The sequence below is a fragment of the Canis lupus genome, chromosome 26 (assembly GCF_003254725.2).
Source record: "Canis lupus dingo isolate Sandy chromosome 26, ASM325472v2, whole genome shotgun sequence".
In the NCBI taxonomy this organism is placed as follows: domain Eukaryota; kingdom Metazoa; phylum Chordata; class Mammalia; order Carnivora; family Canidae; genus Canis; species Canis lupus.
The window spans coordinates 30,093,461-30,106,308 of NC_064268.1; the positions used below are offsets into that span (position 1 = coordinate 30,093,461).

Here is a 12,848-nt window from a genome sequence, read left to right on the forward strand (position 1 = left end):
CAGACATCTCTTCGTCTTTTTTCTGCCGGTGACACCACCATTCACCCACCAGTCATCTAGATGAGAGGACTGTTATTTACTTATTTCCGTACTCTGCTCCTCAAATGCAGTCACCCATCAAGACTTGTAGATTTTACTTTAGAGAGACTTCTTGAGTGTGCTTTCCTTCCTAGTCTTACTGAAATTACCGGAATCCGTACTCTCATCTCTCAGATGCCTTTGCAAGTTTTCCTTTTCTCTGATTCCCCTTTCTGGACACCAAAGTTCTTTTGCTAAAGCAACTATTTAATCCTTTGACTCCTGTTGAGACCTCTGTGATCTTATTGTCCTCAGCAGTTAATCCTAACTTATTTGGCATGCAAGACCTTTCTTAGGCTGATTGAAAGTAATCTGTTTAGCCTCATCTCCTTCCCCTTGTTTTCCCACTACCCTTGTAAATCATAGTAGCTGCTTTTTAAAAAAGCTGTTACTTTGAGCAGCCCAGTACTTCACATTCATGATCATGTTTAATCTTCCCTGAAAAGTAGACATTATTCCCATTTTGTAGGTGGGAAAACGGAATGCTGAGAGATTTGTTGGGTTGCCCTAGTTTTTCCTAACTAGGGAGAGTGGGATGTGATCTCACTCACTTCTATTTGACCCCAGAGTCCCCTGCTCTTACTCAGTTGCTATGTGGTCTTCCTTTCCACATGCTGTTTGATCTTCCAGAGAAAGGCTGCCTTCCCCTTTCCTCTCCTCAATTCTAATACCAGCTACTCTGTGAGGCCTTCACCCCCATCCTCCTTCAGAATAAGTTGTTTCCTCCTTTGTGTGACCACGGCATTTTATGTTTCTATTTGAGATTTTGTCTCAATCAGATTTGTGTTAGACTTGCCTTTCCTACTGGGTTTTGAGTTCCTTAAGGACAGGAATTTTGACCTAATTTATCCTTGTATGGTATCCCCTAGTCTACCCTAGGTGACCTAGTTTGGGGTTCCCAGACTTCCAGGGGTCTGAGAGGGGAGTTACTGTGGTTTTTAAATTATTAATTCTTTTTTAATTTATTCATGAGAGACACACAGTAGAGAGGCAGAGACATAGCCAGAGAGAGAAGCAGGCTCCCTGTGGGGAGCCCCATGGGGGACTCCATCTGGGGACTCCAGGATCATGCCCCCGCTGAAGGCAGGCACTAAACCACTTATCCACCCTGGCATCCCTGGTTTTTAAATTGTTTTTGTGTTTCCAAAAATTGGACCTTAGAAAAATGTAACATTAACAGTATTTTTAAGTGCTAGGTCATTTGCATTAATTCTTTTCAATAAAACTTAGAGTTAGCATATTGCCATTGTTATTTTACGAATGAGAGAGAATTGTGAGGCTTAGATAGGTTGGATATTACCTAAGATGGGGTAGCAAGCAGACCAGCGTGGGGAGAGATAAGATGTTAAATCTCTCTAGCTTCAAATGCCAAGATCAAGTCCCCTTTTTTTACCTAAGGATGCTTGGAAGACTATGTATGTAGTTTCTTGAGTTGTGGTTGGAAATTCTTTCTTTTTTGGAAATTCTTTCAATTCAGTAGAGGAATCCTGATTACATGATGCAAATCCTTGGCTCTGAGAAATCAGAGTTTAAGCTGGTTAGTTTTAAAAAATAACATACTGGGGCAGCCCCGGTGGCGCAGCGGTTTAGCGCTGCCTGCAGCCCAGGGCATGATCCTGGAGACCCTGGATCGAGTCCCACATCAGGCTTTCTGCGTGGAGCCTGCTTCTCCCTCTGCCTGTGTCTCTGCCTCTCTCTCTGTGTTTCTCTCATGAATAAATAAATACAATCTTAAAAAAAAAAAAAATAACATACTGGAGGATCCCTGGGTGGCTCAGCGGCTTAGCTCCTGCCTTTGGCCCCAGGGACGTGATCCTGGAGTCCCGGTCGAGTCCGTGTTGGGCTCCTGGCATGGGGCCTGCTTCTCCCTCTGCCTGTCTCTCCCTCTCTCTCTCTCTCTATCATGAATGAATAAAAAAAATCTTAAAAAAAATAACATCCGAAATTATTGATGCATGTCGATCAATACATGGAGTGAAAATAATACAAGGTGTTGTGGATGATGAAAGAAACATGCTGAGGGGCACTTGGGTGGCTCACTTGATTGGCATCTGTCTTGGGCTCTGGAGTCCTGGGATCCAGCCCTGAGTGTCCACTTCTTCTGCCCCTCCCCTGCTTGTACGAAGCCCTTCCTCTGCTTGTATGCTCTGTCTCTCACATAAAATCTTAAAGAAACATGTTGAATAATCAAATGAATTACATCTCCTAAAGGACTTTCCATTTCCTCAAAAACTATTATCCAAGACACTCACAGTCAAAGATTTCTTTGTAACAATGGACTGTTTGCAGATAGCACAAGATACATTATTAGAAGTAGAGTGATTTGCATATACTGGGCTGAGAAGTTATTTTAGACAAAGTGAGTATGATAAAGTCTTTAATTTAAAAAACATTTGCCAAAAGGATTAGCCTTTTTCAGAACCCCTTTTAGGAATTACAATGTTAATAAAATGCTAAATACATTTTAATTTGCAGGCAGCAAATTCAGCATTGATGGCAACAATGCAAATGTAACCATTGCTTCTATCAGGAAGGGAAATAGCTACAAAAGTGAAACCTGTAGGTGTGGCTAAGGAAATTAACTGCAGTCTGATCATTTCTTTTCAGCCTCTAATTGTACACCTCTACACATCTCCCCTGAGGACCCTCCAGCTGAGTATCTTCCCAGAATGCCTTTTCCAAGTGGGGAAAATTGTGAATTTAAGGAGGTGGGGTGACATTTTATTAGTTGTTATGGTATAACTGTTGAGATAAGGAATTGAGATTTGTAGCAACCTTTTAATGCTGTGTTAATAATGTTCAGTCAGAGGGGCTCCCTGGGTGGCTCAGCGGTTTGGCGCCTGCCTTTGGCTCAGGGCGTGATCCTGGAGTCCCGGGATCAAGTCCCACGTCAGACTCCTTGCATGGAGCCTGTTTCTCCCTCTGCCTGTGTCTCTGCCTCTCTCTCTCTCTCTCTCTCTCTCTGTTTCTCTCATGAATAAATGAATAAAATCTTAAAAAAAAAATGTTCAGTCGAGGTGCCTGGGTTGCTCAGTCGCCATCCAAATAGTGATTTCGGCTCAGGTCGTGATCTCATGGGTCATGGGACTCAGCCCCTGTGGCAGCTCTGCCCTTAGCAGGGAGTTTGCTTGGGATGCTCTCCCCCTGCCCCTCCCCCACTCACACTTGTGCTTTTTTTTATAAAATAAGGAAATCTTTTTTTAAAAAATTATTATTTATTCATGAGAGACACACACACAGAGAGGCAGAGACACACAAAGGGAAAAGCAGGCTCCATGCAGGGAGCCTGATGTGAGCCTCAATCCCAGGACTCCAGGATGACGCCCTGGGCTGAAGGTGGCGCTAAACCGCTGAACCACCTGGGGTGCCCTAAAATAAATATATCTAAAAAATAAATAAATAATGTTCAGACAAAACTCCATATTGTACTTTCTCACAGTCCATAATTACACATGAATAAGTAAAAGGAGTCACTAAATAACAGTTCTTTCCTTGGTTTGCAATAAACTGGTTTGCTTTTGAGTACCAGTTAATGTTCTCTGAAGTTGGGTGATTAACACAATAGAGCAGTGAGCATGTCTGGTAGATGTATTGTGTGTGTCAGAAGGTGAGGGGAGTTTTCCAGATGATGTTATGCCAATATAAGTGTCCTGAATCCACTGAATTTTGGGGAATTCAGAAAAGCATTGTATTTTTTTAAAAATCCTAAATGTAAAATCCCAGTAAGTTGTGACTATTTCAGCCTCTCTTAATGACATTCATTGTAAATATTTCTCCATTAAAAGAAAATTGGGACAGGCCCTGGAAAAGAGTGTACTCAGTTGTTGCAGCATTTGTGACCTTTCTTAAGGTCTATACTAGAACAAAAACATTTGTTTCAGGGTGTTTGGGCCTATTCTGATTTTGTTACAACTCTATCAAGAATTTGTCAAATTAGCATTGTATTGTACCAAGTCACTTGGACGTATTCTGATTCCATTGAAAAGTATCACTAGGGATCCCTGGGTGGCACAGCGGTGTAGCGCCTGCCTTTGGCCCAGGGCGTGATCCTGGAGACCCGGGATCGAATCCCACGTCGGGCTCCCGGTGCATGGAGCCTGCTTCTCCCTCTGCCTATGTCTCTGCCTCTCTCTCTCTCTCCCCCTCTGTGACTATCATAAATTAAAAAAAAAAAAAAGAAAGAAAAGTATCACTAAATGTTCAAGACTTTTCTGTTTTCTTTCCTGTAATACTAAGGGATTAAACTTAGAGAACCCCAGGATATCTCTCAGGAGCCTAGACTTTGTATTTAACTACCTTAAGAGCTTCCCTTTGAATGGCACATAAACCTGTAGCTGTCCACGCACTTCCTGTGCCCCATGCCTCTCCTGTTTTACCTTCCTTAATGATCCATTAGTCTACTCAGTGACCCAAGGAAGAACCTGGGGAAGCCCTCCTTGCCCCATCATTCCACATCTAGCCACTTGCCAGGTACTGGTGAAGGAGGCCTTTATCTCTGGTCTCCGCAAGTTTTTTCTCCATACCCACTACCGCTCCCTTAGTTCAGGCCATCCATTGTGGTAGGACACCTGCATCGGATTCCTCAGTGGCTTCCTCTTATTCCTCACTAGTCTATCCTCAGTCCCACATGATTTCTAATCAGTAGTTCATCAGAGAGAAGTGCATATGCTCAGGGCTCAGGCCCTGTTCTCAGAGATTGGAACCAAAATCAGGAGGTCAGGACTGTTTTGTTGTTTTTTTTTTGTTTTGTTTTGTTTTTTTTAGGGCTGTGTATTTAAAAACCCACATTCCTTAGCATGTTCCTTCAAGGTCTGATCTCATCATTCTCTTTCCCTGCTTGCCCATGGGATTCCCCCCTAAACATGCTTTGCACTCCTGGGTCTCTTAGTGGACATCCCTGCCTCTTCTCTGCATCAGGGTAATTTTTTGTCCTTTAAGATTCAGCTCAGGGGGACGCTTGGGTGGCTCAGCAGTTGAGCAACGCCTTCGGCTCAGGGCGTGATCCTGGAGTCCCGGTATCGAGTCCCAAACTGGCCCCCTGCATGGAGCCTGCTTCTCCCTTTGCCTATATCTCTGCCTCTCTCTCTCTCTCTCTCTCTCTCTCTCTCTGTCTCTCATAAATAAATAAAATCTCTAAGAAGAAAAAAAAAAACTCGTCTCACAGGGCACCTCCTCTTGGCTCTGCACTCAAGAGCTCAGTGAGGGAGAAAGATGGCATATGTCTAGAACAAAGAAATCCTGGTCTGTCCACTGTATGCTGGATGTATGCCAGCTGAATAATGGAGTATAGGGGAGGGAAAGATCCTCTGACATTGAGAAGGTGGAACTTGGTCTGGCTCTTGAAGAATAAGCAAGGATTTGGGTTTTCGAAGAGAGGAGGGGCCCGGCAGGCAGTGAGGTTGAGTAGCTTTCATCCCTCAAAGTGGGTGTGGGCAGTGGCTACAAGAGATAACCTGAGGAACCCTGATGACAGTTTACCTACCTCCCAGTATGGCTACCTGCTTCTGACTTTGTGCTGTCCCTTTCTTAGGTTTTAGTTAGCTCAAGCCTGAGGAATTTTCTAGAAGCACTGGGTAAGTGGGCTGGTTTTACCCTAGGTTGGTATATCCAGTGCACCTCGCCCTCCAGAACTATGAGCCTTTCCTTCCTCCCTCTACCCTGGCAGGGCTAAGTTCTCTGGCTGTCTACTGGAAGTCTAGTCTCTCCATGAAGGGGTGTCTCGGAGAGTGACGCTGATTGGTTTAAGGACAGGTGGCAAAGAAATGCCTGGGCCTTTCAGTTGAGGGGGTCAGACATATCCTTAGCTTCAGGATCCAGGAGAAGCAGCAAGCTGCTCACATGTGAGAGCTTTTACCTCCAGGCTTCCTGTAGCCAGCCTTGCTCTGTCTGTTCTTAAGGGCATGGATAAACCTAATCTTCATCCCAATAAAAAGGGAGGAGGAAAGGGTCTTTCATTTAGGACAAAGCTTTTAGAGGGAGAATACAGTATACTGGTTAAGAGCTGGGGTTTTGGAACTTGCATGTCCTGGGCCTGCCACATCTTAGTTGGAAGAACTTGGGCAAGTTATACTCTATGCATTAGTATACTTCATCTGTATGTGAAGGTGAAATAAGTTAACATATATCACATGTTCTGGAGAGTGTTTAGCACATTCTCAGTGTGAGATATGTGTAGATTATTATTGTCATCTGGAGTCAACAAGACACGGCCCAGGGCAGTGAGGAGAGCAGCCTAGCAGGAGGGGAGGGCCTGGTGCTGAAATGTGGGTTGGGTCAGGTAGGGGCAACATTCCTGGACATGACCTCACTATAGGTAGAGCCCATTCTCTTTCCCTCCCTACTCTTCTGCCTCTCGAAATAACCTGTTTTTTAGGGTTAGCAAAAAATGTCTTAAGACAGTTGTGTGAATGTGTCTTTGTTTAAAAATATACACTTTTTCCCATCAATATTGAAAAGCTCTTGAAGGGACACCTGGGTGGCTCAGCAGTTGATTGTCTGCCTTTGACTCAGGGTGTGATCCCAGGGTCCAGAATCAAGTCCCACGTCAGGCTCCCCTCAGGAAGCCTGCTTCTCCCTCTGCCTATGTCTCTGCCTCTCTCTCTGTGTCTCTCATGAATAAATAAATAAAATCTTTTTTAAAAAAAGCTCTTGAATTCAAAATTTGTCTTCAGACTCTCCCTGTATTACCTCTTTCAGTCCTGCATGGATTTGCAGTGCAGTGACTGTCACTGTGTCCAAAGATGAGGCCTGGGTGCTGTAGAAGGCACTGAAAGGTGCTGAGCTGGGAGTAGGAGGTAGGAATTTGAAGGGAACTTTTTTTTTTTTTTTTAAGAGTTTTTAATTTTTTTATTTAAGAGAGAACACACATAAATGCGCAAGAGAGGGAGAGAAAGGGAGAGAATCCCAGGCAGACTCGGCCCTGAGTGTAGAGCCCAACACTGGGCCGATCCCACAACCCTGAGATCATGACCTGAGTGGAAACCAAGAGTTGTATGCTCAGTCCACTGAGCTGCCCTGAAGGAAACTCTGGAAGTAGTTACAACCCCAGAAATAATACTATTGCTTTTTGTCTTCTTTTTCAGCCCAGAAGCACAAAGTTAAGAAAGGTTACTTCGGGTGGCGATTCCGTTTTTCCTCTTGGCCCTTGCCACAGTCTCTTTAGAATTCCGGAGCTGTGAGGAGCCGCCCCCTGACAGACGGGAGGCTGAGGCTTGGGGGGCACCTCCCACAGGCTTACAGTAGAGCCAGCCACACTCACTGCCCCGGCCCCCCTGCTCTCAGGGTCTCTCTCCTGCTCTTCACAGGCCGCTTTTGGCTTTTTAAGGAAGGACACAGTAGAGAGGAGGAGAATTCATTTCAGGTTAGGTGGTGGTTTGGGTTTTGTTCAGTTTTTAACATTTCCAGGTCTGTGTTGATTATAGTTTTCTGTACTTCATGATCTTGTCAGATTTTTTCCCCCAGTTCTTTACCAGCATAGTTAAACAGAGGAGTGAAATACTGTTTTGACAGCCCCTGGCCCAGCAGGCACGTGTGCAAGCAAAGCAATCAGTAATGTCCAATCCAGTGCTCATGGTGGTGCTGGCTTTCTGAGAAGGAGTGCTGCCTGATTCTATCACAGGAATGGAGAGTGGGTACAGCTCAGAAGTTGAACAGCCTGAGTCCTTTCTGACATGGTTTGTAAAATATCTCCTTCACACCAGTGTACCTCTTGTTAAGAAAACTCAGCACAGGAAAGCTAAGCTTACAGAAGGAGACCTGCCACATGTTTTACACATGGGAATCACATTCCAGTCACTCATGCTGGGGCGCTGGACCCTGGAGTATGTGATGTAGGTCAAGAATGCCAGACACAACCCTCTTCTGATGGGGACAGAAACATATTCCAGGGGCAAGGCCCACATCCAGAAGCTGACTGTGTGTGGAGCTGGCATGAGAGCCCACTTGGCTGGGGTCCGGGCCACACCTGCCCAAAGGTGTGTGGGCAATGCCTTTCTATAAGGCTGTTCTGAATCCTCTTCAGCCTTATCCTCTTAGATGACCTCTTGACAAGTGCTCACCACCCTGGAGCAATGTGCTGTGGTCGAATAACAGGGACTGGTGTTCAGATTGTAACCTCTGCTACGGACTTTGTGTTGTCACCTTGAGCCTCAGTGTCCTGATTCTGTAATGGGGTAATGAAACTACTTTGTAGAGTTATAATAGTAGTTAAGTGTATTAGTTGTGATAATAACTAAGGGTAAGATGGTATACTGATGACCCATGGAAGGGGTGATGTGTTATTGTGGGTTCTGCCCCCTTTGCTAAGTATTAATTGAAATAAGGGAACCATGTTTGGGGTGCTCTGAAACCTTATGTTTCGATGTATAGCATTTTGAATCATATTAAAGTCATGATTTGGTGTCATTGCCACTGGTTGTTTGTGCAAGCATGGAAAAGCACATTTCTGGGATGCCTGGGTGGCGTAGAGGTTGAGTGTCTGCCTTTGGCTCAGGGTGTGATCCTGGAGTCCCGGGATTGAGTCCTACATTGGGCTTCCCGCATGGAGCCTGCTTCTCCTTCTGCCTATGTCTCTGCCTCCCTCTCTCTGTGTCTCTCATGAATAAATAAATAAAATCTTTTTTTAAATTTTTTTATTATTTTTTAATAAAATCTTAAAAAAAAACAAAACCGTGCATTTCTGTCAAAATTAGTTACTTGGCTCCCGTCACACAAAAAAGTAGGAAGTAGCTTTTTCAAATGATTGATGGCCTACAAATTGTGTAGCTGGTACTTGAGAGTCATACTGTATTTAGATTTAAGGCAGGTTTGTGTAACTTTCCCATAGACATCTAGCTTCATCTGCTAGGTTTCATTTTGCCTGGACAAAGAAGAGCCTAGAAACATTCCTTGCACAACATAAACAGTTAATGACTGGCTGTGAACGGCTAGGGCAAATGCTGCATATGCTCATGCTTTTGTCAGTATGAATCTGGGGAAGTGCTATTCCACAGCAAGCTAAGCCTTCCCAAGGTCCTGCTCAGGAAATAGGAGCCCCTGTGCCGCCTGTTTCTAGGGGAAGTCTTCCCATGCTCACCTGCTGGTTTGTGTGGCTGAGAGAGATTTTCCTTCTGTCTCTGGCCATACCCTGTAGAAGGTGACTTGGGCCTTTCTGAATTTCAGTTTTACCAGTTGTAAGGTGAAGCCAGTATGCCTGACCTGCCTGTCTCCAAGGGTGTCTTGAGCTTCAATCCTATTCTATGTGCTGTTGATTTTAAAAACTGCAGAGTGTTGTTGTAACCAACCACCTCTGACGCTTCTCTCAGGGTCTTGCTCTTGCTTTTCACAGGGCTACTTTGGGTGCATATCTCATGCATCAAAGGTACGTGCCTTCCCTAGCATCTTCATTTCTGGAGATTGCCTCCAGAAATAACTGGCTCTTTCCTAGAGGACCACCTCTTCCCTAGCATCTCTCCATTTTTGTGTGTTTTTTGTTTTGTTTTTCCATTTCTGTTTTTTTTTTTTTTTTTATGGGATTTTGAAGGTGATGACACTAATCCTTGCCCTCCAAAGGGGAGTGTGGTGGTGATGTATTCTTAGCAACTCCTCTGCCTTATGTTTGTCTTTCTTTCTTTGTTTCTTTCATTGAGATATAGTTGATCAGGTCATTTCTGGAAAAGCTTTGTGCCAAAAACTATAAACATTCATTTCTTTTTTTTAAACATGACAAGCTTTTTTTTTTTTTTTTTTTAAGATTATTTATTTATTTGAGGATAGAGTGAGCGAGCACACAAGTGGGAGAGGGAGAAGCAGACTCCCTGCTGAGCAGGGAGCCTGGTGCTGGAGCTCAATCCCAGGACTCTGAGACCATGACCTAAGCTGAAGGCACATGCTTAACTGACTGAGCCACCCAAGCACCCCTATATTCATTTCTAATTTAAGGCCTTGTGAGTTCTGTTCATAGGCTGTGAACGCCATATCGTGGCTATTCCCTGTTATGTAGAGTAGGGAATATATGTTGGTGCCTTGACACTGTCTTGGATTTTAAGAACTATGGTGATACAATTACGGAAGGGAATGAAACTAACATTTATTTATTTTTTTTTTTAATTTATTTTTATTTTATGATAGTCACAGAGAGAGAGAGAGAGGCAGAGACACAGGCAGAGGGAGAAGCAGGCTCCATGCACCGGGAGCCCGATGTGGGGATTCGATCCCGGGTCTCCAGGATCGCGCCCTGGGCCAAAGGCCGGCGTCAAACCGCTGCGCCACCCAGGGATCCCGAAACTAACATTTATTGAATATCTACGAGGGGTGCTAAGTGTTAAGCACTGTATAAAGTTTCTCGTAATTCTCAGTAGAGCCCTGTGAAGTTGGTTTCCTATTTTTCAGGTAAGACAGTAGACTTGGAGCTTCGGGTAGTATGAAGGGTGGGGCCTGGGTTTAAGCCCATGCCTGTTTGGCTCAAGAGGCCTCTGCTCTTTCTAGTTTCTAGCTTTCAAACTGACAGTTTGACAGCTGTTGAAGCAACCACTTGTCAAATCAGAACATTGTTTCTCTGTATAATATATAAAAGTAGTGTTGAAGAGAATGATTGGGGATTGCAATATAGTGATTGTTTGTCTATAGGAATCTTCAGAGCAGAGAACAGTAAAATAAAACAATGAGTCATAGTAAGCATTCATTTTTTTAAAAAAGTTCAGAACGATTTCCAGGTTTCTGTTACCACAGACTTGTTGCAGTAAAAAGGATTCCTTACTTGCTTCTGTGTGCCTGGCACAGTGGGAGGTGTTAGCTCTTTTAAGGAGCTTATTTCTAGTCATGGAAATGACACTGAATTAATCAGGGCCTCAGTATCTTCCTTTCTAAAAGACTGGATTGGATGAGCATAGTGGTTCTTAAGCAGGGGTGCACCTCACTGTCACTGGGGTGGGGATCCCCTGGCACAGGTGCCTAAGCCTTACTCTAGAGATTCTGATTCTGCAGGTCTAGAATGAGGCCTAGGCATGAGATAGGCTTTCTCCCTCAACCCTCCCTCTCTGCCCCACCTCTCTCTACATGAGTGTTGAATAACTCCCCTGGGGCCTTCGGGTGTACTCTCTGAGAGTCCTCCAACATTAGTTAACACTCCAGCCAAATTTGGCTCCCAGCTGCTTCCCAAAAACACCTGGTGATTTCTTCCTTCCACGGCTCTGCATACGTTTCTTACATGCGAGCACACCTGTTCTCTTCTCTCTTCTCTGCACTGGTTTGGCTTTTCCCCATCCTTCAAGGCCTGTCTGACCTCCTCTGTTCGTCTCTTCCGTGAACTGACTGCCCTCTGCTATTGCCTGCTGGGTCTCCCTTGCTCTGACCGCCATGTTCCTAGAGTAGTGCTTCTTTGCTCTTCTAATCTCCTCTCAGGAGCCAAGAAGATGGTGCTCAGCTTTACTTTCTGTGTTTCCTTTATAGGGGTACAGTGTGCTTTTTTCCATTCAACAAATGTAAAATTATAGGGTGCTATCAAATATGCTTTTTTAAATTATATAAGCACCCCCTACCTTGAGACTTGTCCATAGTGTTGATTTGACATCTGAAGCAGCCCTAGCTTCCACAACTGATTTTTCCTTTGTATATCTATCTGGATTTCTTAAAGAGGACCGTGGCCACAGGCTACTTAATCACGGGCTCCTGAAGGGTTCTTAGGCCCTGTGTGAGGCTTGTCTGGGAGATTTTGAACGGTTGCCTTTCTTTTTTTCAAAGAAGAAAAAAAGATTTTATTAAATACTTTGCCCAACCTCGGATGTATACACTGGTGTTGTGTAACAGAGAGCTCACTGTATATAGCTGTCTCCTGTTCTCTCAGGGATGAGGTAAGGCTTCCATGCAGGATGTGGAGCAATCCACTCCTGTTGGGGTCATGGCTGTCTCCTGTTATTGGGCAGCAATCTGTTTCTGGAACTTGCCACACTCTTGCCTGGCATGGTCATCAGGCTCTCTAGGCTGGAGCCTAGGCAGTGGGCTCCCCTCCCCCCCTTTTTAAACAATTTTAATTATTTATTTATTTATGAGAGACACAGAGAGACAGATACACAGGCAGAGGGAGAAGCAGGCTCTTGCAGGGAGCCCAATGTGGGGACTCCATCCTGGGACTCCAGGATCACGCCCTGGCACCCATGGATCCCTGGGCTTTCCCCTTTTGAAGAGCTGGGCAGCACACCCATGCTCTTTTGGGTTCCATCAATATACTGAGATCCACCTCTGGGCTCAGAAACAGACCTCATTTTGAGAAGCATTGCTGTCTTTCTCCCTCACTGCTTACCCTGGCTGGGAAGCCTGCTACCCCCCTGCCGGGAGAAGGAATGAGCTAGTTGGCTCCTTCTGCTTTCCCTCATGCTCTTCTTTTGATTTGTCAGTATGGCGCCATCAGCCTGGAGCAGCTGACCCAGGACAGCTTCTTGCTCTGAGCAGAACTGAAACAAACCTTTGTGGGCATATTTTGTAAGCTCCTGTCGTTCTTGGCTGTGGTCTTCCTGTGTTCTAGAGCTGGTCCACTCTCACAGTTTTCTTTTGTCAGGTCCCTCTTTTACCATCATTTTTAATAATATCCTTTTGAATTTGAACTCTGAATTTACATTGGTTTATTTTTATTTTTTAAAGATTTTATCTATTCATGAGAGAGAGAGAGAGAGATGCAGAGACATAGGCAGAGAGAGAAGCAGGCTCCATGCAAGGAGCCTGATGTGGGACTTGATCCTAGGACTCCAGGACCATGCCCTGGCCCGAAGGCAGGGACTAAACCACCGAGCCATCCA

At 44.7% G+C, this 12,848-nt stretch overlaps 1 protein-coding gene across 4 annotated transcripts in view; it reads left to right on the plus strand.

Moving 5' to 3' along the window:
• Positions 1 to 12,848, plus strand: part of UBE2L3 (ubiquitin conjugating enzyme E2 L3) — a 72,396-nt gene that overhangs the window by 9,956 nt on the left and 49,592 nt on the right. Inside the window, exon 2 of one of the 4 annotated variants that reach the window (XM_049101903.1) lies at positions 2,686 to 2,786. The exons of the other annotated variants lie outside the window; for them this stretch is intronic. Coding sequence (XP_048957860.1) covers positions 2,748 to 2,786 — 39 coding nt within the window. The 5' untranslated portion in view covers positions 2,686 to 2,747. The remainder of the gene's footprint in view (positions 1 to 2,685; positions 2,787 to 12,848) is intronic. 4 annotated transcript variants of the gene reach the window in all.